The sequence below is a fragment of the Gnatocerus cornutus genome, chromosome 3, assembly GCF_029298725.1.
Source record: "Gnatocerus cornutus isolate USDA-ARS CGAHR chromosome 3, icGnaCorn1.1, whole genome shotgun sequence".
NCBI lineage: Eukaryota > Metazoa > Arthropoda > Insecta > Coleoptera > Tenebrionidae > Gnatocerus > Gnatocerus cornutus.
The window spans coordinates 20,437,742-20,464,657 of NC_142235.1; the positions used below are offsets into that span (position 1 = coordinate 20,437,742).

At 32.6% G+C, this 26,916-nt stretch overlaps 12 protein-coding genes across 12 annotated transcripts; 6 read left to right on the forward strand and 6 right to left on the reverse strand.

The window, feature by feature from the left end:
• Positions 1–1,334: 1,334 nt before the first annotated feature.
• Positions 1,335–1,796, reverse strand: LOC148177962 (B1 protein-like). Its single transcript, XM_088032961.1, has 2 exons — positions 1,732–1,796; positions 1,335–1,687 (listed from the first exon to the last, which is right to left on the reverse strand). Exons 1-2 carry the CDS (start codon positions 1,777–1,779, stop codon positions 1,361–1,363), a joined length of 375 nt encoding a protein of 124 aa, XP_087889087.1. The 5' UTR covers positions 1,780–1,796; the 3' UTR covers positions 1,335–1,360.
• A 521-nt stretch (positions 1,797–2,317) lies between these two features.
• LOC148177963 (uncharacterized) lies at positions 2,318–2,905 on the reverse strand. The gene is made up of 2 exons (XM_088032792.1): positions 2,822–2,905; positions 2,318–2,773 (listed from the first exon to the last, which is right to left on the reverse strand). The coding sequence occupies exons 1-2, from the start codon at positions 2,882–2,884 to the stop codon at positions 2,447–2,449; spliced, it is 390 nt and encodes a 129-aa protein (XP_087888918.1). The 5' UTR covers positions 2,885–2,905; the 3' UTR covers positions 2,318–2,446.
• A 1,800-nt stretch (positions 2,906–4,705) lies between these two features.
• LOC148177964 (uncharacterized) lies at positions 4,706–5,267 on the reverse strand. Its single transcript, XM_088032985.1, has 2 exons — positions 5,205–5,267; positions 4,706–5,151 (listed from the first exon to the last, which is right to left on the reverse strand). Exons 1-2 carry the CDS (start codon positions 5,265–5,267, stop codon positions 4,825–4,827), a joined length of 390 nt encoding a protein of 129 aa, XP_087889111.1. The 3' UTR covers positions 4,706–4,824.
• Positions 5,268–5,409: 142 nt separating this feature from the next.
• LOC148177965 (uncharacterized) lies at positions 5,410–5,888 on the reverse strand. Its single transcript, XM_088032451.1, has 2 exons — positions 5,820–5,888; positions 5,410–5,778 (listed from the first exon to the last, which is right to left on the reverse strand). The coding sequence occupies exons 1-2, from the start codon at positions 5,883–5,885 to the stop codon at positions 5,440–5,442; spliced, it is 405 nt and encodes a 134-aa protein (XP_087888577.1). The 5' UTR covers positions 5,886–5,888; the 3' UTR covers positions 5,410–5,439.
• A 190-nt stretch (positions 5,889–6,078) lies between these two features.
• Positions 6,079–8,558, forward strand: LOC148177966 (uncharacterized). The gene is made up of 2 exons (XM_088032450.1): positions 6,079–6,182; positions 8,202–8,558. Exons 1-2 carry the CDS (start codon positions 6,111–6,113, stop codon positions 8,526–8,528), a joined length of 399 nt encoding a protein of 132 aa, XP_087888576.1. The 5' UTR covers positions 6,079–6,110; the 3' UTR covers positions 8,529–8,558.
• A 5,752-nt stretch (positions 8,559–14,310) lies between these two features.
• Positions 14,311–14,817, reverse strand: LOC148177967 (uncharacterized). The gene is made up of 2 exons (XM_088032881.1): positions 14,745–14,817; positions 14,311–14,691 (listed from the first exon to the last, which is right to left on the reverse strand). The coding sequence occupies exons 1-2, from the start codon at positions 14,802–14,804 to the stop codon at positions 14,341–14,343; spliced, it is 411 nt and encodes a 136-aa protein (XP_087889007.1). The 5' UTR covers positions 14,805–14,817; the 3' UTR covers positions 14,311–14,340.
• Positions 14,818–15,134: 317 nt separating this feature from the next.
• On the forward strand, positions 15,135–15,641 carry LOC148177968 (uncharacterized). Its single transcript, XM_088032950.1, has 2 exons — positions 15,135–15,173; positions 15,227–15,641. The coding sequence occupies exons 1-2, from the start codon at positions 15,141–15,143 to the stop codon at positions 15,560–15,562; spliced, it is 369 nt and encodes a 122-aa protein (XP_087889076.1). The 5' UTR covers positions 15,135–15,140; the 3' UTR covers positions 15,563–15,641.
• A 78-nt stretch (positions 15,642–15,719) lies between these two features.
• On the forward strand, positions 15,720–16,155 carry LOC148177969 (uncharacterized). The gene has a single exon (XM_088033432.1). It carries the CDS (start codon positions 15,720–15,722, stop codon positions 16,104–16,106), a length of 387 nt encoding a protein of 128 aa, XP_087889558.1. The 3' UTR covers positions 16,107–16,155.
• Positions 16,156–18,661: 2,506 nt separating this feature from the next.
• On the forward strand, positions 18,662–19,108 carry LOC148177970 (uncharacterized). Its single transcript, XM_088032737.1, has one exon. It carries the CDS (start codon positions 18,663–18,665, stop codon positions 19,050–19,052), a length of 390 nt encoding a protein of 129 aa, XP_087888863.1. The 5' UTR covers position 18,662; the 3' UTR covers positions 19,053–19,108.
• A 4,193-nt stretch (positions 19,109–23,301) lies between these two features.
• Positions 23,302–23,817, forward strand: LOC148177971 (uncharacterized). The gene is made up of 2 exons (XM_088032447.1): positions 23,302–23,371; positions 23,422–23,817. The coding sequence occupies exons 1-2, from the start codon at positions 23,309–23,311 to the stop codon at positions 23,767–23,769; spliced, it is 411 nt and encodes a 136-aa protein (XP_087888573.1). The 5' UTR covers positions 23,302–23,308; the 3' UTR covers positions 23,770–23,817.
• Positions 23,812–24,452, reverse strand: LOC148177972 (uncharacterized). The gene is made up of 2 exons (XM_088032446.1): positions 24,215–24,452; positions 23,812–24,168 (listed from the first exon to the last, which is right to left on the reverse strand). Exons 1-2 carry the CDS (start codon positions 24,371–24,373, stop codon positions 23,851–23,853), a joined length of 477 nt encoding a protein of 158 aa, XP_087888572.1. The 5' UTR covers positions 24,374–24,452; the 3' UTR covers positions 23,812–23,850.
• Positions 24,453–24,894: 442 nt separating this feature from the next.
• LOC148177973 (uncharacterized) lies at positions 24,895–25,391 on the forward strand. The gene is made up of 2 exons (XM_088032662.1): positions 24,895–24,996; positions 25,053–25,391. The coding sequence occupies exons 1-2, from the start codon at positions 24,931–24,933 to the stop codon at positions 25,359–25,361; spliced, it is 375 nt and encodes a 124-aa protein (XP_087888788.1). The 5' UTR covers positions 24,895–24,930; the 3' UTR covers positions 25,362–25,391.
• The last annotated feature ends 1,525 nt before the right edge of the window (positions 25,392–26,916 follow it).

The window sequence follows — 26,916 nt, forward strand, 5'->3', positions numbered from 1 at the left end:
TACCAAATTTCAAAATTTTGTAGCCACAAGCTCAGATTTTAGAAATTTTTATTTTTGACGTTAACCCAAATTTTCAAAAATTTACAAAAAAAAATTGTATCTTTGGTTGTGTTGGAGCCACAGCAATAAAATTTTAGAAAGTTACTAATCTTAACTTACTTAGTATCTGTTCCAAATTTCAAAATTCTGGAACAACAGACTGAGATTTTAGAAAATTTTACTTATGGTACTAACAAAAATTTTCAAAATTTTATAGAAAAAAAAACGTATTTTTTGTTGTGTTGGAGCCACAGCGATGAAACTTTGGAAAGTTATTACTTCTAACTTACTTAATATCTGTTTTAAATTTTAAAATTATGGGGCGAAAAATTCAGATTTAAATTTTTTTTATTTTTAGAACTAGAAAAAGTTTTCAAATTCTATGAAAAAAAATTGTATCTTTGGTTGTGTTGGCACCACTGCGATGAAATTTGGGAAGGTTGCTACTCTTACCTCAATAATGAACTGTACCAAATTTCAAAATTTTGTAGCCACAAACTCAAATTTTAGAAATTTTTATTTTTGACATTAACCAAAAAGTTTCAAAAATTTTAGAAAAAATAATTTATCTCTATTTGTGTTGGTACTACAGAAATGAAATTTGAGGGGGTTACTACTATTCACCTATTTAATATGTGTACTAAATTTCAAAAATCTGAAACCACAGAGTCAGATTTTAGAAATTTTTATTTTTAGGATTCCAATAAGTTACCAAATCATAGGAGAAAAAAAAGTATTTTTGCTTGCGTTGCCACCACTGCGTATCAGAATCAATGCTACCAACACTTTATTATCATTACAGAGTTATTTTAAACTGAAGCAATCAACTAGTTGCGTCACTTTCTCGCAGTTTATCTTCGGGAGTTGCGCGAGGCACTCGTACACTTTCTCTTCGTTTCCAACTTTATCGCCTTTGAGGTGGTCGATGAGGATTCTTCCGTCTTTGGTGAGGTAGCCGCCGTGTTCAAACAAGCACTTAATATAACACTTCTTCTTTTGGGAGAGTTCCTCGCTGGTTTTAAGGAGGCGCGACTCCTCCAAAGAGAGCCCGAATTGGCTGCGACACTCATTCTTCACCTCAGTGGTGACGCGACAAGAAACCTCAAAATCTCACAATAAGAAAACGAAGAAGAAGAGTTAAAAAATCTTACGATAGTGAAGAGAAGTAAGACACAAAGAAGTGGGAGCTTCGACATGGTGACACCTTTCACTCTTAAACTGTTAATGAGAGAAACTATTTCTTGTAACCTTGCATAATTGGGCTATTAGCATAGTTGTTCCAAAATCATTAAAAAAACGGTTGGTACTACTTTATTTCGTTCTATTCAATGTTAAAACACTGCTCCAAGGCCCACGCATCATCACACTCTTTCACTCCCTGAAGACCGTCCAAACAGTTATAAATTTTCTCCAAGTCTTCATCGTCACCTTCGCCAGCAACTTCATCCCTCTTCATCTCGTCAACTCCAAGAGTACCATCAGGGTGGATGTACCCCAACCCCTCAAAAGTGCACTTGATGAAGCACAAGAGTTCTTCGCTCGGTTTACCATCACCAGGTTTGTGGCTTCGAATCATTTCTTCAGTTACCAGCGTCTGGTTCTTGCATTCGGTGGTCGCTGCGATGATCTTCTCAATGTTATCAGCGTGCTGAAAGGCGAAATGAAGGAGTTGAGGTGGGGGGTGGTACTCACCGCAGAGATGAAGGCTGCAAGAAGTGTTAAAATTAGAAGTTTGGTCATTTTGACTGTGAGATTAACACTCAAAACCAGCGAGTTTTATGCGGGTTTGGTGATCACTTCCGGGTCGAAATCGATGGTTTCCGGTGATGTACTTATTACCCGTAAATTAGAGCTTGATTGTTATAATTTAGTTGATGAGCTTTACAACAATTTAATTTAGTTTAAACGATTTAAAATGATCCAATTTTCGTTTTTTTTGAAATAGCTGATTAGCAGTCACTTCCATATTTGAGACTCAATATTGTCAAAACCGTTTATTGTTCTGCGATGGGATTTTGCAGGTTAATAGCCAACTTGTTGAACTATAATCGTAAATTTTTTCAAAATTTTATCGCTATTATTTTCCGGGAAATTTAAAATTAAAAAAATGGTGGATGCGCCGTGTCAATTTTTCCTTCTAACTTTGATATCTCTAGAACGGTTCACACTATTTTGATCAAAGTTAGGCAACTTTTAGTACAGATTCTAACCTTCCTTCTGGATTTTTTACAAATTTTTATCCTTCTTCGTCGTCGAGAAATAAAACAATAAAGCTGAATAATTTCTATCTAGATTTTTATTCAAACCGAATCAAACCAACATGGCTAAAAAAAATTAAAAAACGGTTGGTAGCTCCGACTGTCATGTCACTTTAAGGTTAGGTTAAACCAACTAACTCGCTCTTTGATTACAAGTCGATATTAAAACACTCCTCCATGGCCCAAGCGTCATCACACTCCTTCACTCCTTCCAGTTCTTCCAAGCACTTGTAAACCTTCGCCAACCTTTCTTCAGTGCCATCAGCCACCTTATCCTTCTTTATGTTATCAACCAGAAGAGTACCATCAGGTTGCACGTAGCCCAACTTCTCAAAACTGCACTTAAAGAAGCACAGAAGTTCTTCGCTCGGTTTACCAGCGTTGGGTTTGTGACTTCGAATCATTTCTTCAGTTACTTTTGTGGTGATTGCGCATTCTTTGGTGATGGATGCAAGTTCATCTTTGTCATGAGCAAACTAAAGGATCAACTGTTGAAGTACTTTAAGTTCAAAACGGGTACTTACCACAGAGCTGAGCGCAAGAAGTGTTAATGCGGCTACAATTTTCATCATTTTGACTGTGAACATGTCGTGCGAAATGAGAATTTTATATACGGTTGTTTGACGTAATCACAGCTTCCGGTTCCGGTGCTAAAAGTTAATTGGATCGTTTTACGCGGAAACCGTGAACTTGATTGAACTAATTTGTTGAATAGAGATATGATTTATGTCACAATTTGTTTAATTCAAGGTCGCGGAAAATGCATAGTTTGTAACAAAATGTTTCAAAATTTAAAAAAAAATTGTACCGGCGCATCCACCATTTTTGGAGCCAAAAAAAAAAATTGTATCTTTGGTTGTGTTGGTGCTACAGCGATGAAATTTGGGGAAGCTGCTAATCTTATCTTATTTATTAACTGTGCCAAATTTCAAAATTGTGGAGCCGCAAACTCGGATTTTAAAAATTTTATTTTTAGCCCTACAAAAAGTTTCAAAATTTTGTGAAAAAAATTTGTATCTTTGGTTGTGTTGATGCTACAGCTACGAAATTTGGGGAGTTTACTACTCTTACCTCAGTTATTAACTGTACCAAATTTCAAAATTTTGAGGCAACAGAATAAGATTTTAGAAATTTTTATTTTTGGCACTAACAAAAATTTTCAAAAATTTATATAAAAAATTGTATCTTTGGTTGAGTTGATGCTATAGCGATGAAATTTAGAGAGATTACTACTCTTACCTCGTTTATTATCTGCACCAAATTTCAAAATTTTAGGGCAACAGCCTCAGATTTTAGAATTTTTTTTTGACACTAAAAGAAATTTTCAAAATTTTATAAAAAATCGTATTTTTAGTGGTGGTAATGCCACAGCGATAAAATTTCGGGAAGTTACTACTCTATATTTACTTATTATCTGCACCAAATTTCAAAATTCTCGAACAACAAACTAAGATTTTAGAAATTTTAATTTTTTGGACTAGAAAAAGTTCGAAATTTTAGGAAACAAAACTGTATCTTTGGTTATGTTGATGCTATAGCGATGAAATTTAGGGAAGTTACTATTCTTACTTCATTTATTATCTGCACCAAATTTCAAAATTCTAGGACATCAAACTCAAATTTTAGAAATTTTTATTTTTGGCATTACAAAAAATTTTCAAAATTTTATGAAAAAATTTGTATCTTTGGTTGTGCTGGAGCCACAGCAATGAAATTTGAGGAGATTATTACTCTTAACCCATTTATTAACTGCACCAAATTTCAAAATTCTAGAACATCAAACTCAAATTTAAGAAATTTTTATTTTTGGCGCTCAAAAAAATTTTTAAAATTTTATGAAAAAATTTGTATCTTTGGTTGTGCTGGAGCCACAACGATGAAATTTGAGGAGATTATTACTCTTAACCCATTTATTTACTGCACCAAATTTTAAAATTCTAGAACATCAAACTCAAATTTTAGAAATTTTTATTTTTGACATTAGAAAAAATTTTCAAAATTTTATGAAAAAATTTGTATCTTTGGTTGTGCTGGAGCCACAACGATGAAATTTGAGGAGATTATTACTCTTAACCCATTTATTAACTGCTCCAAATTTTAAAATTCTAGAACATCAAACTCAAATTTTAGAAATTTTTATTTTTGACATTAGAAAAAATTTTCAAAATTTTATGAAAAAATTTGTATCTTTGGTTGTGCTGGAGCCACAGCCATAAAATTTCAGGAAGTTACTACTCTTAACATGCTTATTATCTATTTTAAATTTCAAAATTCTAGAACGACAGACTGAGATTTTAGAAATATTAATTTTTGGACTATAAAAAGTTCAAAATTCTAGGAAAAAAAATTGTATTTTTGTTTATACAGCCATGAAATTTGGGTTTATTAAAAAAAATAACCGTATTGCTTTCAAATATGCATTAAAACCATCAAATATATTAACTGTAAAGTCGCATCAAAAGTATAGTATGTAACCTGAAAAAACCCGTGTTTAAAGTGACGTTTATAAGACTTGTTACATAATGTACTAAAAACAACTTATCGAAACCCTTTTCTCTAAACTCTCCTTAAACTTCCTCGCATCTTCGCACGTTTCAACTTTTTCAATTTCCTCTTCAATTTCTTCGAGATCCTTCACATCTTGAGCCTCATCCAGAAGAAGAAAAGCGTTAAGCTTCTTCACGTTGATTTCCCCGTTTTCATCAAATATCTTATTTTTGGTGTTGATACATTTAACAAAACAGAAGTAATCTTCAGGAGCTTCGTTTGTGGCCATTTTCTTGTAGTTTTCGACATCTGACTCTGTTAGATGAGTTTCTTCCTGGCATTGCTTCTGGATCGCTTTGTTAAAGAACTAACATACAAAGACACACTTTGGGAATTAAATTAGTTAAATTGTGAACTTACAAAGTGTCCAAAACTGAGGACGAACAAAGAAGACACAAAGAAAGAGTAGAAAAACAAATACATGGTAATAAATAAAATAATAATAAATAAATAAAAACGGACGCGGCTATTTATTGCAATTTTCTTGTCGGATAAAAAATGAAGGTCGTGTTTCCGCGTCGTTAATTAAAAAAGGAAATGTTTGACAGAGAGCAGAACAAAAAAATAAACTAAATTTCTCTCATTTATTCACACGTTAAAAGAGCCCATCGAAACACATTTCCAACTTCACCATATCTTTACAACTCTTAACAACATTGGCATCTTTGATGCACTTCATGAACTGCTCCTGTTTAGCCTCCTCCAGACTCTTCACTTCCGGTAGCTCCTTTATAAGGTCAGTGAGGACATTCCCATTGGTATCCAAAACGAAACTCTTCTCATAGAAGCACTTGTAGAAACACAACTCCTCCTCTGGAATCTCTTCAGCTTTCTCGTAGTCGTGGAGGTCCTCGACGGTAATTGACAGTTCTTTGAAACAAGCGTCTCTCATTCCGGCCACTTCGCCTTCCATGATAGTGAACATCTTCTGGACCTAAACACGAGTAGAAATGGTACGACTGTGATGGTACTTACCTCCATGTCCTTCCTGCTGGCGCTGCAGGAGGCGAGGAGGATTGCTGAGAGGTAGAGGAGCAACATTTTACTGTCGAAACTAAACTAGAGGGTTTTATAAGCTAATTTGGAGGCCGCAGGAAACGCAGTCATGATCGTAAAATTTTGATTGGTTTCTGTAATTTTACCATTTTATCGCCACCATTATGCTGATAATAATACGTTGCTTCAATCACCGGCACCGTCCGAAATTACCACTTCCGTGTTGTTACTATAAAACCAAAGTACCACCACAGCTCTTCAAACAGTACCATGAGTAAGTTTCTTGTCGTTTTCCTCGCTTTTCTCGCCGGTTCGCTCGCGGATGAAGCTGCAGATAAAGCAGTAAGTACCCCAAACTCCTTCAGAAAAATACTTTTCAATAGTGAAATGTGAAATAAAAGATGAATTGTTTTTTAATTTTAAAATTTTGGGGCAACAGCCTCACAATTTCGAAATTTTTATTTTTGCCTCTAAGAAACATTTTCAAAATTTTATAAACAATAATGTATTTTTAGTGGTGTTAAAGCCACAGCAATGAAATTTCGGGAAGTTACTACTGTATACTTACTTATTATCTGTACCAAATTTCAAAATTCTAGAACAACAAACTGAGATTTTAAAAAATTTAATTTTTTGGCCTATGAAAAGTTCGATATTCTAGGGAAAAAAATTGTATCTTTGGTTGGGTTGATGCTATAATAATGAAATTTAGGGAGGTTACTAGTCTTACCTCATTTATTAATTTGCACTAAATTTCAAAATTTTGGAGCAACAGTCTTAGGTTTTCGAAATTTTTATTTTTGCTACTAAGAAAAATTTTCAAAATTTTATAAAAAAAAATTGTATCTTTGGTGATGTTGAAGCCACAGCGATAAAATTTTGGAAAGTTATTTCCCTATACTCACTTATTATCTGTACCAAATTTCAAAATTCTAGAACAAACTGAGATTTTAAAAACTTAAATTTTTTGGACTACAAAAAGTTCGATATGACTAGGAAAAAAAAATTGTATCTTTGGTTGTGTTGATGCTATAATAATGAAATTTAGGGAGGTTACTAGTCTTACCTCATTTATTAATTTGCACTAAATTTCAAAATTTTGGAGCAACAGTCTTAGGTTTTCGAAATTTTTATTTTTGCTACTAAGAAAAATTTTCAAAATTTTATAAAAAAAAATGTATCTTTGGTGATGTTGAAGCCACAGTGATAAAATTTTGGAAAGTTACCACCCTATTCTCACTTATTATCTGTACTAAATTTCAAAATTCTAGAACAACAAATTGAGATTTTAAAAAATTTAATTTTTTGGCCTATGAAAAGTTCGATATTCTAGGGAAAAAAATTGTATCTTTGGTTGTGTTGATGCTATAATAATGAAATTTAAGGAGGTTACAACTATTGCCTCGTTGATTATCTGCACCAAATTTCAAAATTTTGGGGCCACAGATTTAGATTTTAGAATTTTTTTTAGCACTAAGAGAAATTTTGCGCTAAGAGAAAGTTTGTATAAAAAAAATCGTATTTTTAGTGGTGATGATGCCACAGCGATGCAATTTCAGCCAGTTACTACTCTATACTTACTTATTATCTGTACCAAATTTTAAAATTCTAGAACAACAGACTAAGATTTTAAAAATTTTAATTTTTTGGACTATGAAAAGTTCGAAATTCTATGAAAAAAAATTGTATCTTTGGTTGTGTTGATGCTATAACGATGAAATTTAGGTAGGTTACTACTCTTACCTCATTTATTATCTGCACCAAATTTCAAAATTTTGGAGCAACAGTCTTAGATTTTCGAAATTTTTATTTTTGCTACTAAGAAAAATTTTTAAAATTTTATTAAAAAAATCGTAAGTTTGGTGATGTTAAAGCCACAGCAATGAAATTTCAGGAAGTTACTACTATATAATTACTTATTATCTGTACTAAATTTCAAAATTCTAGAACAGACTGAGATTGTAAAAATTTTAATTTTTTGGACTATAAAAAGTTCGAAATTCTATGAAAAAAATTGTATCTTTGGTTGTGTTGATGCTATAACGATGAAATTTGGGTAGGTTACTACTCTTACCTCATTTATTATCTGCACCAAATTTCAAAATTTTGTGACAACAATCTAAGATTTTAGAAATTTTATTTTTGGCACTAAGAAAAGTTTTAGAAACTTAAAAAAAAAATCGTATTTTTAGTGGTGTTAAAGCCACAGCAATGAAATTTTGGAAAAGTACTACTCTTTACTTACTTATTATTTGTACCAATTCTCAAAATTCTAGAACAACAGACTGCGATCTTAGAATTATTTTTTTTTGGACTATAAAAATTTTATGAAAAAATAATAAAAAAAACACTCTCCAATAGTTGCAGCAAGCGTTCTGCGAAATGAAAGATGAGTTAGCGACGGCCAGAGACAGTTGTTTTCAAACTACTTCTATGAAAATCGAGGATTTGAGAGACTACGAAAAGTCTGAAGATGCCACTGAGACGGAATTGTGCTTCTATAAATGTTTCTACGAGGCGATTGGGTTGATACAAAAAGGGAAATTCGTGCCGGAGAATATTGCACTGATTTCGACTATCAGGGGAATGAAGGAAAATGAAACTGAAGAGGTGAAGAAATGTGTGGAGGGGTTGGAGGAGATTCAGACTTGTGATGATATGAAAACATTGGATGAATGTTTGTTTTAAATATGTACGTTAAATAAAATTATAAATGCACGATTTTTTTTATTTTGTCGTCGTTTGTTTTGAAGGTAGGAATGTAATGTTGCAATACAAAGAGTGCCTATAAAAGTAGTTATAAGTCTGTGAAAGTTTCATCAAAATCTGTTTAGCTGTTCCGAAGATATTTCAATTTGTTTGTAAAATTGTTCCGGCGCATCCACCATTTTTAAATAAATAAAAAAAAAAATTGTATCTTTGGTTGTGTTGGTGTAACACTAATGAAATTTGAGAGGGTTATTGCTATTAACTTACTTATTAACTGTAGCAAATTTCAAAATTCTGGGACGTCAGACTCCGATTTTAGAAAATTTTATTTTTGGCATCAATCAAAAAGTTTGAAAATTCTATAAAAAAAATTGTAGTTTGGCTTGAATTAGGCGCCACTGCGATGAAATTAGAAGAGCTTACTACTTACTAACTCATTTATTAAGTGTACTATATTTCAAAATTCTATGCCCACAAACTCAGATTTTAGAAATTTTTAATTTAAGCACTACAAAAAGTTTCCAAATTCTATGAATAAAAATATGTATCTTTGGTTATGTTGGCGCCACAGCGATAAAATTTAGGGAAATTGCTATTTTTATCTCACTTATTATCTGTGCCTAATTTCAAAATTCTGAAACAGACTCAAATTTTAGGAATTTTTATTTTTAAGACAACAAAAAACATTCAAAATTCTGAGCAAAAATGTGTATCTTTTGTGTTGTTGGCATCACTGCGATCAAATTTGGGGATGTTATTACCCTTACTTTATCTATTAACTGTACCTAATTTCAAAATTTTGCAGCAATAGACTCAAATTTTAGAAAATTTTATCTTAGCCAAAAAGTTTTAAAATTTTAGAAAAAATAATGTATCTTTGTTTGTGTGGGCACTACAACAATGAAATTTCGGCAAGTTTTTAATATTAACTCATTTATTCTGTGTGCCAAATTTCGAAATTCTGAAACAACGGGCTCTGATTTTAAAAATTTTGATTTTTAAGACTACAAAAAAATTTCTAAATTCTGAGAAAAAATTTGTATCTTCTGTTGTGTTTGCATCAATGCGATAAAATTTGGGGAGGTTACTTTTCATACCTCATTTATTAACTGTCCCAAATTTCAAAATTTTGTAGCAACAGACTCAAATTTTAGAAATTTTTATTTTTGACATTAACCAAAAAGTTTCAAAATTTTAGAAAAAATAATGCATCTTTGTTTGTGTGGGCGCTACAACAATGAAATTTGAGGAAGTTTTTACTATTAACTCATTTATTATGTGTACTAAATTTCAAAATTTTAAGGCCGCAGGCTCAGATTTTAGAAATTTTTATTTTTAGGACTACAAAAAGTTTGAAAATTCTATGCAAAAAAAAGTTGTATCTTTTGTGTTGTTGGTGCCACTGCAATGAAATTTGGTGAGATTATTACTTTTACCTCATTTATTAACTGTACAAAATTTCAAAATTCTAGAGCATTAAACTCAGAATTTAGAAATTTTTATTTTTAGGACTACAAAAAGTTTGAAAATTCTATGCAAAAAAAAATTGTATCTTTTGTGTTGTTGGTGCCACTGCAATGAAATTTGGTGAAATTATTACTTTTACCTCATTTATTAACTGTACAAAATTTCAAAATTCTAGAGCATTAAACTCAAATTTTAGAAATTTTTATTTTTAAGACTACAAAAAAACTTTCGAAATTCTGAAAAAAATTTTTTGTTGTTGGATCACTGCGATAAAATTTGCGGAAGTTACTACTCTTACTGCATTTATTAACTGTCTCAAATTTCAAAATTTTGTAGCAACAGAGTTAAATTTTAGAAATTTTTATTTTTGACATTAACTAAAAAGTTTCAAAATTTAAAAAAAAAATAATGCATCTTTGTTTGTGTGCGCGCTACAACTATAAAATTTAGGGAAGTTTCTACTATTATCTCATTTATTATGTGTACCACATTTTAAAATTCTGAGTCCACAGACGCAGATTTTAGAAATTTTTAATTTTAGAACTACAAAAAGTTTCCAAATTCTTGAATACATTTTTTTTAAATTAGGTGCGTTGGGGCCACTGTAATAAAATTTGGGGAGACTATTACTTTTATCCTATTTATTATCTGTACTAAATTTCAAAATTTTAAAACAACAGACTCTGATTCTAAAAATTTTTATTTTTAAGACTACAAATAATTTCGAAATTCTGAGAAAAAACTTTGTATTATTTGTGTTGTTGGTGTCACTGCAATAAAATTTGGTGAAATTATTACTCTTACCTCATTTATTAACATACGGACTTTCAAAATCCTAGAGCAACAAAGTCAGATTACTACAAAAAGTTTCAAAAGTGTATGAAAAAATTGGTATTTTTGGTTCACTTCTAATTAAATTATTTGTTGACGTACCTAAAAAGTTATCACAATTTTGGATTTGACGTAAAATTCTTCGTTTAATGAGCAAAATTGACCTGGCGCATCCACCATTGTTTTAAACAAAAAATGTTCATTCTCTGTTGAAAATTTGTCACTTTTTTTACCCAAATTTAAATTCTTTCCTTTTAGAGAAAAATTTTCATGTCAAACAAACAATCTACAGAAAATTCGCGAGTGTTTTGGAACAAATCAGCGAAAAAAGTACAATAGGGACCCTAAGAGACAATGTCAGTGATGCCCGGTTCGCTCTGGCGCCCCCATTTAATTTATTAATAACTCTATTATCAACAAACATGATTGTACTCTCTAATTTCCAATATCCTCGAAAAAAACATATAAAAACCAAAGTACCCATGTACCACTTCCATCTTCAACAAGTTACCATGAAGCCGACAATACTACTTTTCGCAATTTTAATTTTTCACGCCTCTTTGGCTGACAATTATGCAGAAATGAAAACCAAATGTTTGAAAGAAACTTCTTTGACTCTCGAAGAAGCCAACACGGACTGGCGATCGGATACAAAATCAGAAAATCGCTTGTGTTTCCACAGATGCATGATGGTCTCTGAGGGACTGTTAAACGAAGAGTTTGAGGTCCAACCGGAGAAAATCAAAGAGAAGATGCAATTGAGAAAATGCAGTGATGAAGAGAGCAGCAGTATTGCAAAGTGTTTTGAAGAAATCGGAATGTTCGGAGATTGTCAAGAAGTTAAGAAGATGTTTGAGTGTCTTCCACAGAGAAGACCTAGTTAGACGTGTTTTGATCTGTTTTTCTTTAAATTGTGTTAATAAATTACTTTGATTTTAGATGTGTAGAGTTTTGATGTGTCTCAAGGTGCTCTTTTTGGACCTCTACTAGCCCAAAAGTTTCAAAATTCTATCAAAAAAATTGTATCTATGGTTGTGTTGGTGCCACAACGATGAAATTTAGGAAGGTTGCTACTCTTGGCTCATTTATTATTTGTACCAAATCTCACATTTCTAAAGTTTTCAAGTTTAATGAAAAAAACTGCTTTTTTGTTGTGTTGGTGCCACTGCGATGAAATTTAGAGAGGTTCCCACTCTTACCTCATTTATTAATTGTACCAAATTTCAAAATTTTGTAGCAACAGAATTAAATTTTAGAAATTTTTACTTTTGACATTAACCAAGAAGTTTTAAAATCTTTGAAAAAAATATGTGTTTTTGTTTGTATTAGCGCTACAGCGATGAAATTTGTGGAAGCTACTAATCTTATTTTATTTATTAACTGTGCCAAATTTTAAAAATTTGGAAAGACAGACTCAAACATTAGAAATTTTTATTATATAAGATTACAAAAATTTCCAAATTCTACGTAAAAAATTTTGTATTTTTTGTTGTGTTGGTGTCACTGCAATGAAATTTGGAAGGGATACTACTGCCAACTCATTTATTACGTGTACTAATTTTTAAAATGTTGGAGCCACAGACTCAGATTTTAGAAATTTTTGTTATTGCGACTACAGAAATTTCCAATTTCTACGTAAAAAATTTTGTATTTTTTGTTGTGTTGGCGTCAGTCCGATAAAATTTGGAAAAAGTACAACTCATAACTCATTTATTACGTGTACCAAATTTCAAAAATTTAGGGCCTCAAACTTAAATTTTAAAAATTTTTATTTTTAGAATTACAAAAATTTCGAAATTTTACAAAAAAAATTGATTCATTTGTTGTGTTGGCGCCACTGCAATGAAATTTGGAGAGGGTACTACTAGTAACTTATTTATTATGTGCACCAAATTTCAAAAAATTTGGGTAACAGACCCAGATTTTAGAAATTTTTATTTTTAGAATTACAAAAAAAATATTTTTTGTTGTGTTGGCGTCACTGCGATAAAATTTAGAGCTCATTTATTATAAGTACCAAGTTTTAAAAATTTGGGTCAACAGACTCAGATTTTAGAAATGTTTACTTTTGACATTAACCAAAAAGTTTCAAAATTTTAGAAAAAAATATGTATCTTTGTTTGTGTTAGTGCCACTACAATAAAATTTGGGGAGGTTTCTAATATTAACTCATTTATTTTGTGTACTAAATTACAACATTTTGGGGCTACAGACTCAGATTTTATAAATTTTTATTTTTAGGATTACAAAAATTTCCAAATTCTACAAAAAAAAAATAAATATTTTTTGTTGTGTTGGCGTCACTGTGATGAAATTTGGATAGAGTACTACCCCTAGCTCATTTATTAAAAGTACCAAATTTTAAAAATTTGGGTCAACAGACTCAGATTTTAGAAATGTTTACTTTTAACATTAACCAAAAAGTTTCAAAATTTTAGAAAAAATTATGTATCTTTGTTTGTGTTAGTGCCACTACAATAAAATTTGGGGAGGTTTCTAATATTAACTCATTTATTTTGTGTATTAAATTACAACATTTTGGGGCTACAGACTCAGATTTTATAAATTTTTATTTTTAGGATTACAAAAATTTCCAAATTCTACAAAAAAAATTAAATCGTTTGTTGTGTTGGCATCACTGCGATAAAATTTAGAGAGGATACTACTACTAACTCATTTATTATGTGTACCAAATTTCAAAAATTTTGGGCAACAGACCCAGATTTTATAAATTTTTATTTTTAGGATTACAAAAAATTTCCAAATTCTACAAAAAAAAAATATTTTTTGTTGTGTTGGCGTCACTGTGATGAAGTTTGGATAGAGTACTACCCCTAGCTCATTTATTATAAGTACCAAATTTTAAAAATTTGGGTCAACAGACTCAGATTTTAGAAATGTTTACTTTTGACATTAACCAAAAAGTTTCAAAATTTTAGAAAAAATTATGTATCTTTGTTTGTGTTAGTACCAGTACAATAAAATTTGGGGAGGTTTCTAATATTAACTCATTTATTTTGTGTACCAAATTACAACATTTTGGGGCTGGAGACTCAGACTTTAAAATTTTTTATTTTAAGAACTACAAAAAGTTTCGAAGTTCTATGAAAAAAAATTGTATCTTTGATTGTGTTGGCGCCACTGGGATAAAATTTAGGGAGATTACTATTTTTATCCCATTAATTATCTGTACGAAATTTCAAAAATTTGAGGCAATAGACTCAGATTTTAGAAATTTTTATTTTTAGATTCATACTAAATTTCAAAATTCTATGAAAAAAATTGTATTTTTAGTTGTGTTGGCACCACAGTAATGAAATTTGAGGAAGTTACTACTCTTAACACATTCAATATCCGTTCGAAATTTCAAAATTCTAGGTCAACAGACTCAGATTTTAGAGAGCTCCTCAGTGTCCCCCAAGGTACTCTTTTCGAACCTCTACTGTTATTTAATAAAAAAAAACTCATTCAAAATCTGTATTTGATTAATTTTCTATGTCAAAAACTTCATAAAGCAGTCTCTGATTTTCTGCACGTCGGAACATTCCTCAATGGGCCCCATGCTCCCCAAACACTCCACAATGTTATTCTTCTTGTCTTCAGCAATCTTTGCAAAAATTGGCAGACTTTCAATCTTCTCCATCACGAACATCTTCTTCTCGTCTACATAGCCCGTCTGTTCTTGGACACACTTAATCAGACAGGCGAGTTTTTCCGGAATCTTCTCAGGAGTAGCAGCCTTAATTTCCTTCCCCAAATCTTCAGCAGTCAACTTCAACTCGGCGAAACATTTTTCTTTGGCTGCTTCCAAGTCTGCATCCACCAGGAGCCCCTCGCGGACGTCCTTAAATAAAAACAATTAGAAGAGTTTAATTAATAAAACGCGAAAATAGAAACTTTGACATCAAACGCGAAGGCACCAAAAACAGCGAAGGAGAGAAGCGCTAGGCGGATCATGGCGATTTTTGAGTGCCAAGTTGGTAGCACTGCTTTTATACGTTGAAACTAATTAAATGTTATTAAATTATTATTATTATTAATAATGAAATGGTGTACAATGACGACAACGGCAATGTAACAATTAATAAAAAAATTAACAGAGGTCCAAAAGTAGTACCTTGAGTGACGCATTGCATGTTCAATTTTTTTCCCACAGCACGCTTTGGTCACGCATCGCCACCTTCGCTCAAATAAATATCATTTTCAGATAATTGCCGCCAATTTTTCGGTACTCGCTGACCTTGGCAAGGCTACATAAAGCGCGCAAACTACCCTGAAATTACAGAGCGCAAAATGAAGGCAATCATTCTGCTTTCCTGTATCATTGTAAGTGGTAATTTTGTGTTGAAACCGCCCATTTAACACTTGAGTTTTTGCAGCTCTCTTCAGGTCGTCGAGGAGGATTTTCCGACCGACAGGAGTTCAGGGAGAAGAGGGAGAAATGTCTTGAAGAGAACTCTCTGACTGTTGAAGAGTTACGGGGGGCGCGGCGAGGGAACGAGACTAGTGAAAACTACTTTTGCTTCCAGAGATGCATGTTGGTGCAAAAAGGGGTGCTGGGGGAGGACTTCCAGGTGGTGGAATCGTTGCCAAGATTTCGAAGACTCGGAGATGAAGGGGTGGAGTGCATCAAAGGAGTTGGGAGGGTGGAGGATTGCGAAGACGCCCAGAAGATTCACGAGTGTTTTAGACTTGCGCGCCGAAGACACCAATAGAAGAGGTTCTTAAACTGCTCCTTGTGGTACCTCGTCCCGCTCTGGCGCATCCATTTAACTAAATAAACAAATTTTAACACCAAAATTGCCTCTAATTGGAACGACCCTGACAAAACGAATAAAACCAAAGTGACCACTTCCTCTAGTGGTCAGAACCATGAAAGCACCACCGCTATTTTTGGCGCTTTTCGTTTTTTCCTCCGCGCAAAAACCGTTTTATTTGAACGAAGAGTTCGCAGAAGTTAGAGAGAAGTGTCTGGAACAGAGCTCTTTGAGTCTTGAAGATCTGAAGAAGGACTGGCGCGCCGATCCAGACACTGAAAACCGCCTGTGCTTCCATAGGTGCGTGTTGGTTGAGGAGGGGCTGCTGAACCAAGAGTTTGAGGTCCAGGAAGAAAAAACCAAAGAAATCATGGGAAAAGCAAATGTGAAGGATGAAGAGATAAACAGTATCGTGGAGTGTCTTAAAGGAGTTGGAAAGTTTGAAGAGTGCAAGGATGTGAAGAAGATGTTTGGGTGCCTTCCACAGAAGGCTCACGATTAGTTTAGTTTTTCTTTAATTGTGTGGTAATAAAGTTACAGCTCAGCTTTGAGAGTTTGAATTTTGTATTGTATGGTTTTGGTGTCCCTCAAGGTGCTCTTTTTGGACCTTTGTTATTCTGGCATTGAAAGCTCCACCATTTTTTTTGCGAATTTTCATTTTTTTACTGAAAACCCATTTATTAGCTGTACCAAATTCCAAAATTTCGGAGCAACAGACTCAGGTTTTAAAAATTTTATTATTGACATTGACTAAAAAGTTTTCAAATTTTACAAAAAAATGTGTTACTTTGGTTCTGTTGTTACCACAATAATGAAATTTGGGAAGTTTACTACTCTTACCTCAGTTATCATTTGTACTAAATTACAAAATTTTGAAGCAACAGAATCAGATTTTAGAAATTTTATTTTTGACATTGACCAAAAGGTTTCAAAATATTAGAAAAAAAAAATGTTACTTTGGTTGTGTTGGTGCCACAGTAATGAAATTTAAACAGTTTACTACTCTTACCTCAGTTATTATTTGTACTAAATTCCAAAATTTTGGAGCAACAGACTCAGGTTTTAAAAAATTTATTTCTGACATTGACTAAAATGTTTTCAAGTTTTAGGAAAAAATGTGTTACTTTGGTTGTGTTGTTACCACAATAATGAAATTTGGGGAGTTTACTACTCTTACCTCAGTTATTATTTGTACTAAATTCCAAAATTTTGAAGCAACAGAATTAGATTTTAGAAATTTTATTTTTGACATTGACTAAAAGGTTTCAAAATTTAGAAAAAAATATGTTACTTTGATTGTGTTGGTGCCACAGTAATGAAATTTTAGCAGTTTACTACTCTTACCTCAGTTATTTTTTGTACTAAATTCAAAAATTTTGAAGCAACAGAATCAGATTTAAAAATTTTTATTTTTGACATTGACCAAAAAGTTTTCAAAATTTAGAAAAACATATGTTACTTTAGTTGTGTTGGTGCCACAGTAATGAAATTTGGGGAGTTTACTACTCTTACCTCAGTTATTATTTGTACTAATTTCCAAAATTTTGAAGCAAAAGACTCAGGTTTTAGAAATTTTATTTCTGACATTGACCTAAAAGTTTTCAAATTTTAGAAAAAAATATGCTACTTTGGTTGTGTTGGTGCCACAGTAATGAAATTTGGGGAGTTTACTACTCTTACCTCAGTTATTATTTGTACTAAATTCCAAAATTTTGAAGCAACAGAATCAGATTTTAGAAATTTTATTTTTGACATTGACCAAAAAGTTTTCAAATTTTTAGAAAAACATATGTTACTTTAGTTGTGTTGGTGCCACAGTAATGAAATTTGGGGAGTTTACTACTCTTACCTCAGTTATTATTGGTACTAAATTACAAAATTTTGTAGCAACATACTCAGGTATTAGAATTTTTTTTTTGGCACTAACAAAAATTTTCAAAATTTTATAAAAAAAATCGCATTTTTGGTTTTGTTGGAGCCGCAGGAATGAAATATTGAGAGGTTACTTCTCATAACTTACTAATTATCTGTTCTACATTTCAAAATTTTAAAACAAACTGACGTTTTAGAAATGTTACTTTTTTTAAGAACAAAAAGTTTCAAAATTTTACAAAAAAAAATTGTATTTTTTGTTGCGTTGGCGTCAATGCAATAAAATTTGGAAAGGGTAACACTAATAACTGATTTATTATGTGTACCAAATTTCAAAAATTTGGGGCCACAAACTCAAATTTTAGAAATATTTATTTTTAGGATTACAAAAATTTCCAAATTCTACGAAAAAAAAAGTATTTTTTGTTGTGTTGGCGCCACTGCAATGAAATTTAAAAAATGTGCTACCGCTAACTCATTTATTATGTGTACCAAATTTCAAAAATTTGAGACCACGAACTCAGATTTTAGAAATTTTTATTTTTAAAATTACAAAAATTTCTAAATTCTACGAAAAAAAATTGTATTTTTTATTGTGTTGGCGTCACTGCGATAAAATTTGAAGACGATACTTCTACTAACTTATTTATTATGTGTACCAAATTTCAAAATTCTGGCGCCACAGACTTATTTTTAGGAATACAAAAATTTCCAAATCAACAAAAAAAATTGTATTTGTTGTTATGTTGGCGTCACTGCGATGAAATTTAGAGGAAAAACTACTACTAACTCAGTCATTATGTGTACCAAATTTCAAAAATTTGGGGCAACAAACAAAGATTTTCAAAATTTCAAGATTCTTTGAAAAAAATTTGTATTTTTGTTGTGTTGGCTCCACTGCAATAAAATTCGGGGAGGTCACTACTTTTACCTCAATTATTATCCGTGCCAAATTTCAAAATTCTATAACAACAAACTCAAAACAAAAAATGTAAAAACCCCAAATTGACTGACTCAGCGGAAACACGTCTGATGGCGCCCCCACAGCCCCCCGTCACGCTCTACCGCCCCCATTTAATTTATAAAAACACGCTTTTAACGCAAACACTATTGTCGCTTTAAAATTGTATCGTCCCTGAAAAATCCTATAAAACTAAACTAATTGCTTCCAATTTCCACCAGAACCATGAAGACAACAACAGTACTCTTCGCGTCTTTCATCCTCTTCGTCTCTTCGGCCGACAAACCATTTCATATGACGGAAGAATTCGCAAAGATGAGAGACGAGTGTTTGGAGCAAAATTCGATAACTCTCGAGGAACTCCATGATTGGAAGTCTAACGCAAACACAGAGAAGCATTTGTGCTTCCATAGATGCATGATGGTGTTAGAAGGACTTCTAAATGAAGAGTTTGAGATGCAAGAAGACAAAGTTAAAGAGATGTTGGAGAAGAGGAAGTTTAGTGATGAAGACATCAGCAGTGTGGTGGAGTGTTATAAAGGAATCGGGAAGATCGAGGAGTGCGCAGACATAAAGAAGATTTTTGAGTGCCTTCCACGGAGAAGACCCCACTAAAGTCGAGTTGTGTTTTGTTTTTCTGTAACTGTGTGTTAATAAAAAGGCAACTTAGCTATGTGAGTTTAATTTTTAACACTAGGTATATAGTTTTTGGTGTGCCTCAAGGTACTCTTTGGGGACCAATTCTACTTTCTTCTAAGTTTCCCGAAGATAAGAAACTGAAAAAAATTGTAAAAAGAAAAATTGTACCATCTTAAGACATTATCAGGACCGTCCTATCGGAATTTGGGCCCCGAGTTCACTCAAGAATCTCTTCTAGGACCTTCACTGTTTTTAGACAGAAAATTATGTATCTTTGGTTGTGTTGGTGCCACACTAATGAAATTTGGAAAGTTTATTTTCTTCACCTCAGTTATTAAGTGTACCAAATTTCAAAATTTTGGGACACCAAACTTGGATTTTAAAAATTTTTATTTTTGGCACTAACAAAAATTTTCAAATTTAAAAAAAAAAACGTATTGTTGGTTTGGTGGGAGCCACAGCAATAAAATTTCAAGAGATTACTTTTCTTAACTTACTTAATGTGTTCTAAATTTCAAAATTCTTAAACAACAGACTGAAATTTTAGAAATTTTAATTTTTTTGGACAACACAATTTGGGGCTACAAACTCAGATTTTAGAAATTTTTATTTTTAGATTTACAAAAATTTCCAAATTCCACGAAAAAAAATTGTATTTTTTGTTGTGTTGGCGTCACTGCGATCAAATTTAGAGAGAGTACTACTACTAACTCATTTATTATGTGTACCAAGTTTCAAAAATTTAGAACCAGAAACTCGTATTTTAAAAATTTTTATTTTTAGGATTTAAAAATTCCAAATTCTAAGAAAAAAAATTGTATTTTTTGTTGTGTTGGCGTCACTGCGATGAAATTTGGAGAGGGTACTACTTCTAACTCATTTATTATGTGTACCAAGTTTCAAAAATTTAGAACCACAAACTCGTATTTTAAAAATTTTTATTTTTAGGATTTAAAAATTCCAAATTCTAAGAAAAAAAATTGTATTTTTTGTTGTGTTGGCGTCACTGCGATGAAATTTGGAGAGGGTACTACTTCTAACTCATTTATTATGTGTACCAAGTTTCAAAAATTTAGAACCAGAAACTCGTATTTTAAAAATTTTTATTTTTAGGATTTAAAAATTCCAAATTCTAAGAAAAAAAATTGTATTTTTTGTTGTGTTGGCGTCACTGCGATGAAATTTGGAGAGGGTACTACTTCTAACTCATTTATTATGTGTACCAAGTTTCAAAAATTTAGAACCACAAACTCGTATTTTAAAAATTTTTATTTTTAGGATTTAAAAATTCCAAATTCTAAGAAAAAAAATTGTATTTTTTGTTGTGTTGGCGTCACTGCGATGGAATTTCGAGAAGATACTACTACTAACTCATTTATTATGTGTACCAAGTTTCAAAAATTTGGAACGACAAACTCAGATTTTAAAAATTTTTATTTTTAGGATTCAAAAATTTCAAATTCTAAGAAAAAAAATTTATTTTTTGTTGTGATTGCGTTACTGCCATGAAGTTTGAAAAGAGTACTACTGCTAACTCATTTATTAAGTGTACCAAATTTTAGAAATTTAGGGCCACAAACTCAAATTTAAAAAATTTTTATTTTTAGTATTAAAACAAATTCCAAATTTTGAGAAAAATTTTTTTTATTGTTTGTTGTGTTGGCACCACTGCAATAAAATTTAGAAAGAGTACTACTGCTTACTCTTTTATTATGTGTATCAAATTTCAAAAATTGGGGGTTACAAACTCAGATTTTAGAAATTTTTATTTTTAGGATTTCAAAAACTTTTAAATTCTGCGAAAAAAAAAATGTATTTTTTGTTGTGTTGGCGTCACTGCGATGAAAGTTGGAGAAAGTATTACTACTAACTTATTTGATATGTGTACTAAATTTTAAAAATTTAGGACAACAAACCCAAATTTTAGAAAATTTTATTTTGACGACTACAAAAATTTCCAAATTCAACGAATCAAAAATTGTATTTTTTGTTGTGTTGGCGTCACTGCGATGAAATTTAGAGAGAATACTTCTACTTGTTTATTATATGTACTAAATTTCAAAACTTTTTGAACCCAAACTCAGATTTAAAAAAATTTTATTTTTAGGATTACAAAAATTTCCAAATTCCACAAAAAAAATTGTAATATTTGTTGTGTTGGTGTCACTGCGATGAAATTTAGAGAGGACACTACTATTAACTCGTCCATTATGTGTACCAATATTTAAAAATTTAAGGTCTCAAACTCAGATTTTAAAAATTTTTATTTTTAGGATTCGAAAATTCCAAATTCTAAGAAAAAAAATTGTATTTTTTGTTGTGTTGGCGTCACTGCAATGGAAATTATAGACGACACTACTACTAATTCTTCCATTATGTGCACCAAATTTCAAAAATTTGGGGCTACAAACTCAGATTTTAGAAATTTTTATTTTTAGAATGACAAAAATTTCTAAATTCCACGAAAAAAAATTGTATTTTTTGTTGTGTTGGCGTCACTGCGATGAAATTTAAAGACGACACTACTACTAACTCGTCCATTATGTGCACCAAATTTCAAAAAAATTTAAGGTCTCAAACTCAGATTTTAAAAATTTTTATTTTTAGGATTCGAAAATTCCAAATTCTAAGAAAAAAAATTGTATTTTTTGTTGTGTTGGCGTCACTGCGATGAAATTTAGAGACGACACTACTACTAATTCGTCCATTATGTGCACCAAATTTCAAAAATTTGGGGCTACAAACTCAGATTTTAGAAATTTTTATTTTTAGATTTACAAAAATTTCTAAATTTCACGAAAAAAAATTGTATTTTTTGTTGTGTTTGCATCACTGGGATAAAATTTAGAGAAGACACTACTACTAACTCGTCTATTATGTGTACCAATATTTAAAAATTTAAGGTCACAAACTTAGATTTTAAAAATTTTTATTTTTAGGATTCGAAAATTCCGAATTCTAAGAAAAAAAAATGTATTTTTTGTTGTGTTGGCGTCACTGCAATGAAATTTAGAGACGACACTACTACTAACTCGTCCATTATGTGCACCAAATTTCAAAAATTTGGGGCTACAAACTCAGATTTTAGAAATTTTTATTTTTAGAATTACAAAAATTTCTAAATTTTACGAAAAAAAATTGTATTTTTTGTTGTGTTTGCATCACTGCGATAAAATTTAGAGAAGACACTACTACTAACTCGTCTATTATGTGTACCAATATTTAAAAATTTAAGGTCACAAACTTAGATTTTAAAAATTTTTATTTTTGGAATTCGAAAATTCCGAATTCTAAGAAAAAAATTGTATTTTTTGTTTTGTTGACGCCACTGCAATGAAATTTAGAAAGAGTACTACTGCTTACTCATTAATTATGTGTACCAAATTTCAAAAATTTGGAGTTACAAACTCAGATTTTAGAAAATTTTATTTTTACGACTACAAAAATTTCCAAATTCTACGAATAAAAAATTGTATTTTTTGTTGTGTTGGCGTCACTGCGATGCAATTTGGAGAAAATACTACTACTAATTTGTTTATTCTGTGTACTAAATTTTAAAAATTTGAGGCCACAAACTTAGATTTTAAAAATTTTTATTTTTAGGATATCAAAAATTTTTAAATTCTATGAATAAAAAATTGTATTTTTTGTTGTGTTGGCGTCACTCCAATAAAATTTAGAGAAGACACTACTACTAGCTCGTCCATTATGTGTACCAATATTCAAAAATTTGGGGCCACAAACTTAGATTTTAGAAATTTTTATTTTTAGGATTACAAAAATTTCCAAATTCTACGAATAAAAAATTGTAAAATTGTAAAAATTTGTTGTGTTGGCGTCACTGCGACGAAATTTGGAGAGTTTAATTTTTAACACTAAATATATGAGTTTTGGAGTGCCCCAAGGTACTGTTTGGGGACCATTTCTATTTCTTCTGAGTTTCCCGATAATAAAAAAAAACTGGAAAAAAAAGTAAAAAGTAATACTGTCCAACCTTAAGACATTACCAGGACCGTCCTATCGGAATTTGAGCCCCGAGTTCACTCAAGGATGTATCAACACCAAATGTCAAATTCTACGTGTAGCCAGCCTCTGATTGGTCTAAAATGACGTAACAATGCCCCTGAATTAATCCGTCAAATTCCGACACTAATTTCCGCGATAATAATAATAATTACGTTCATCTAACACTATAAAAGCAGGCGCGCCAACCCTCCGCGTCAAAACTCACCATGTTGCGCCTAGTACTTTTAGTCTCGTGCGCCCTGAGCGGCTCCCTCGCAGTAAACATTCAAGTGTGTTGCCCACACTATTTTTTCCACACTTTCTCACTCGTTTCTTCCAGGAAATCCGCGCTCGATTAATCGAAGACCAAGACAACACAGTCAAAGAACAATGTTTTTCTGATCTAGGAATGACAGCTGAAGAGATCGCCGAGGAGATAAAGACGGCCAAAGAAGACTCGTCGTCCGAAAAACTCGCTTGCGTGGTCAAATGCATCCAAGAGAAACTGGGCTGCATTGGTGAGGACAAGATGCTGGTGATCGAAAATCTTGAGAAATTGCCGGTTTGGGCTCACATCCCCGAAGACAGAAAACCGAAACTTTTGGAGTGTTTGGGGGCCGTGGGGGCCATCGAGACCTGCATGGACGTGGACAAGGAAAAATCGTGTCTCCAAAACGCGTTAGCTTGAAGGAAATTGTACGATACGGCCATGGGAAAATAAAAGTTTTAACTGAAAGTTATTTTTTATTATTTGGATGGTAGCACTGGGTTAGTTGCTCTCCACGCTGGAGACGCAGTCCTGCAAATAGAGGAGATCCAGACACTTTAACATTTTTGGAAGATTTCTTAAGCACTCATAATTAATCTCTTCAGACTCTGAGGTTGAATCCTCGAAATTCTCTTCAATTGCTTCAACGTTCAGAGTGCCATCCTCCTCGATGAAGCCTCTTCTTTCAAAAACGCACTTGGTGTAGCATAAGACTTTGTGGTCAACTTCTTCGCTTGAGTCATTTTCGATTTGTTCAACAGTGAGATTGCTGTGGTGGAGGCACTCAGAGTCGTACTCTTCGCTTGAGGATCCCAGCGACTATAAGAGTGTTGAAGTGGTTGTTGGACCAACAGAACAGACTTACCAAGACGACGCTGCTGGACGCAAAGAGGAGAAGAACGGCGAACATTCCGTCTTCTGTTAAGGTCGCTGTGGGAATAAAACAACCAGCGCGTTCTGCTTGGTTGCCACTAATTATACAGATTATAAACAAGGTCGAAACAAAACTCTTTAATTGATACATTTAACCAGAAGCTCAACATCTTGACATGTTAGGATTGGTGGAATTGTCTCCAGGCAATCGTAATTCTTGTCCTCAAACTTCCACAGACGCTTCTTGAGGAGTTCCGGATACAAAATCCCGTCGTTGCTCATGTAGTTCTTCTTCAAAAGACGACATCTTAAGAAGCACAACACTTCTTCAGTTACTATGCCGTTAGAAAGTCGCACCAACTTCTCGTGGATGTCACTGATGTTGACTTGCTCCTCGCAGGTGACATCCACGTGGTTCTCTTCGTCGAAGGTGTCTTCAAAGTCGCTTACCATGGCGGTGGTGGTGACCACGAGGAAGAAGAGGAAGAGCATGTTTGCAACTGGTGGTTTTAACACTCTTCCTCTTTTGAAGAAGACAGCACCAGGTGGCAACAACGCATTTTGTTTTTTTTGCACGCGCCAACCTTGCACTATTGCCACACAAAGAGAAATTGGCTTCCGGTCCACCTGTAATTACCCCAATAACTGTCATTACATGATGTAACTGGCAAAGGCACCGACAACCAGTTGGCAACACGCGCTTGAACAATGGCGACGTTCCCAAAAATTTTGCTCCTCTGCTGTACTCTTGTCGCGCTTTCTTTGGGCGACCGCGTAAGTTTTCCCATTTTCCCATTTTCCGATTTATTAAAGTACGATTTCCCTTTCAGGACAGAGAATTCCTGGAAGAGTGTCTGCAAGATGTTAATTTAACCGAAGAGGAGCTGATGAAGTTCACCGGAAACGTTGCCACCGACAAATACATGTGTTACCTCAAATGTGTTAATATGAAGAAAGGAGTTTTGGACTCTGATGGTAATATCAACGTGGAGATGCTCGAGATGGTTTCTGGAGAGTACAAACTACCAAAAAAGGCACTGGCGGCGTTTCTGGACTGTGTTGGCGAAATTGGACCGATTCAGAAGTGTAAAGATATGAATAAGATTATTAAGTGTTATGACGATCTTGACTCTTACTAAGGGCTAAATGAATAAAGATTGTCGAGTTTTGATTGGTTTTTATTGGGGCACTTTTAGGTTCTCACCCTGTATATATTTCAAGTTACGAGTTACACAAGTACGTGATGTTGTAAGGACAGAGTAAATTTTACGTGGTTTTTAGGAAACGTGGCAGACCACGTAGCATGAACTTCTTCGACACCAACTAGGGATTGGTTTATCAGAGTTTCTAGAAAACTGGTGGTAAAAATGGTGGCCTGAACGGCTTTAAAAGAGGTGTAGTGGAAGTAGTAGTCAACTATATTGCTGTATTTTCTTATTCTATACGTCATTTTTCCTGCAGAAAATTTACCGATTTACAAAAAAGTAATTTTAAAAATTTTAGGAAAAATCGTTTTCCCAATCTAATTCGGTCGATATCTCGCTCATTTACGGAGCAATCTTAAACTATTGATGCTCATTTAACGCAGAATTTCGCGCTGAATCCAAAACTCCCTTTATTTTTCTCGCCCGTCTACAAATAAGTGAGTTAGAAACGTTTGAAATTTTGGGTTGTCGCCAGAGGGCCAAAATTTTAGAGGTTCTAAAACGATTTTGCTCGATATCTCAGAAACTAAAAAAGATTTTGAGAAACGGTTTGCGCCATCGTTTTTCTCGGCTCATTCTACTTTGGAATTAACCCTCAGAAGTCGAAAATTCAATGGTAAATTTTTTGGGCAAAAAAATTTTGCGGCTCAATCGAAGAAAAATTTTTAATTTTTCGTTTTTCGATCGCCCCTTGTAAACTACTTGTCCTATCGATCTGAGATTTGGCCAGTCGATTGACCTCAAACTCCTCTTTCGATCGATATATAATTCAATAATACTAAACGTAGTTTTCGCCCCGTAACAGCGTCTTTAAAATGACCCTAAAACCATTCTCTCAAAATGGAATTCGGTCGATATCTCGTTTAATTGTTGAGAAAATTTGAGCTATATAAGCTCATTTAACGCAGAATTTCTCGCTGAATCCAAAAATGTCCTTATTTTTCTCGCACGTCAACAAATAACTGAGTTAGAGACGTCCGAAATTTTGGGTAGTCGCCAGAGGACCAAAGTTTTGGAAGTTCGAAAACGATTTTGCTCGATATCTCCGGAATTATGGCAAATATCAAACAACCCTTTTCGGAATCGTTTTTTTCGCAATTTTTTACTTTAGAAATCCCTTTTAAATAATTGAAATTAAAAATTTTCTATTTTTTTAATGTAGAAGTTAGCTGCCTTTCAATCTCTAATTCAGATTTGGTCGCTATCTCGCTTAATCAAAAAGCAGTATTAACGTATTGGTGCTCATTTTACGCAGAATTTCACGCAGAATCCAAAAAAATAAAATTCGTTAAGATCCGTTTAGAAGTAACTATGTAATGAGCGATCAAAGTTTCGGATATTGGATTCTGAGTTGGAAAAATTTCAAAGCTCGATATCTCCGAAACTAAAAAAGATTTTGAAAAACGGTTTGTGCCATCGTTTTTCTCGGCTCATTCTACTCTAGAATAAACCCTCAATAATCGAAAATTCCATGGTAAATTTTTTGGGC

What these genes read in the sequence shown, in the direction of transcription:
- LOC148177968 (XM_088032950.1), top strand. Translation starts at nt 15,141, where the DNA reads ATGAAGGCAATCATTCTGCTTTCCTGTATCATT. An exon ending in TTCTGCTTTCCTGTATCATT is followed by an intron (nt 15,174 to 15,226) that starts GTAAGTGGTAAT and finishes GAGTTTTTGCAG; the next exon opens with CTCTCTTCAGGTCGTCGAGG.
- LOC148177967 (XM_088032881.1), bottom strand. Translation starts at nt 14,804, where the DNA reads ATGATCCGCCTAGCGCTTCTCTCCTTCGCTGTTTTTGGTGCCTTCGCG. An exon ending in CCTTCGCGTTTGATGTCAAA is followed by an intron (nt 14,692 to 14,744) that starts GTTTCTATTTTC and finishes TTTTTATTTAAG; the next exon opens with GACGTCCGCGAGGGGCTCCT.
- LOC148177964 (XM_088032985.1), bottom strand. Translation starts at nt 5,267, where the DNA reads ATGTATTTGTTTTTCTACTCTTTCTTTGTGTCTTCTTTGTTCGTCCTC. An exon ending in TCCTCAGTTTTGGACACTTT is followed by an intron (nt 5,152 to 5,204) that starts GTAAGTTCACAA and finishes TTTGTATGTTAG; the next exon opens with TTCTTTAACAAAGCGATCCA.
- LOC148177965 (XM_088032451.1), bottom strand. Translation starts at nt 5,885, where the DNA reads ATGTTGCTCCTCTACCTCTCAGCAATCCTCCTCGCCTCCTGCAGCGCC. An exon ending in CCAGCAGGAAGGACATGGAG is followed by an intron (nt 5,779 to 5,819) that starts GTAAGTACCATC and finishes ACTCGTGTTTAG; the next exon opens with GTCCAGAAGATGTTCACTAT.
- LOC148177971 (XM_088032447.1), top strand. Translation starts at nt 23,309, where the DNA reads ATGTTGCGCCTAGTACTTTTAGTCTCGTGCGCCCTGAGCGGCTCCCTC. An exon ending in CCCTCGCAGTAAACATTCAA is followed by an intron (nt 23,372 to 23,421) that starts GTGTGTTGCCCA and finishes CGTTTCTTCCAG; the next exon opens with GAAATCCGCGCTCGATTAAT.
- LOC148177973 (XM_088032662.1), top strand. Translation starts at nt 24,931, where the DNA reads ATGGCGACGTTCCCAAAAATTTTGCTCCTCTGCTGTACTCTTGTCGCG. An exon ending in CGCTTTCTTTGGGCGACCGC is followed by an intron (nt 24,997 to 25,052) that starts GTAAGTTTTCCC and finishes TTTCCCTTTCAG; the next exon opens with GACAGAGAATTCCTGGAAGA.
- LOC148177969 (XM_088033432.1), top strand. Translation starts at nt 15,720, where the DNA reads ATGAAAGCACCACCGCTATTTTTGGCGCTTTTCGTTTTTTCCTCCGCG.
- LOC148177966 (XM_088032450.1), top strand. Translation starts at nt 6,111, where the DNA reads ATGAGTAAGTTTCTTGTCGTTTTCCTCGCTTTTCTCGCCGGTTCGCTC. An exon ending in ATGAAGCTGCAGATAAAGCA is followed by an intron (nt 6,183 to 8,201) that starts GTAAGTACCCCA and finishes ACTCTCCAATAG; the next exon opens with TTGCAGCAAGCGTTCTGCGA.
- LOC148177962 (XM_088032961.1), bottom strand. Translation starts at nt 1,779, where the DNA reads ATGACCAAACTTCTAATTTTAACACTTCTTGCAGCCTTCATCTCTGCG. An exon ending in TTGCAGCCTTCATCTCTGCG is followed by an intron (nt 1,688 to 1,731) that starts GTGAGTACCACC and finishes TTCGCCTTTCAG; the next exon opens with CACGCTGATAACATTGAGAA.
- LOC148177963 (XM_088032792.1), bottom strand. Translation starts at nt 2,884, where the DNA reads ATGTTCACAGTCAAAATGATGAAAATTGTAGCCGCATTAACACTTCTT. An exon ending in TTCTTGCGCTCAGCTCTGTG is followed by an intron (nt 2,774 to 2,821) that starts GTAAGTACCCGT and finishes TTGATCCTTTAG; the next exon opens with TTTGCTCATGACAAAGATGA.
- LOC148177970 (XM_088032737.1), top strand. Translation starts at nt 18,663, where the DNA reads ATGAAGACAACAACAGTACTCTTCGCGTCTTTCATCCTCTTCGTCTCT.
- LOC148177972 (XM_088032446.1), bottom strand. Translation starts at nt 24,373, where the DNA reads ATGTATCAATTAAAGAGTTTTGTTTCGACCTTGTTTATAATCTGTATA. An exon ending in CGTCCAGCAGCGTCGTCTTG is followed by an intron (nt 24,169 to 24,214) that starts GTAAGTCTGTTC and finishes ACACTCTTATAG; the next exon opens with TCGCTGGGATCCTCAAGCGA.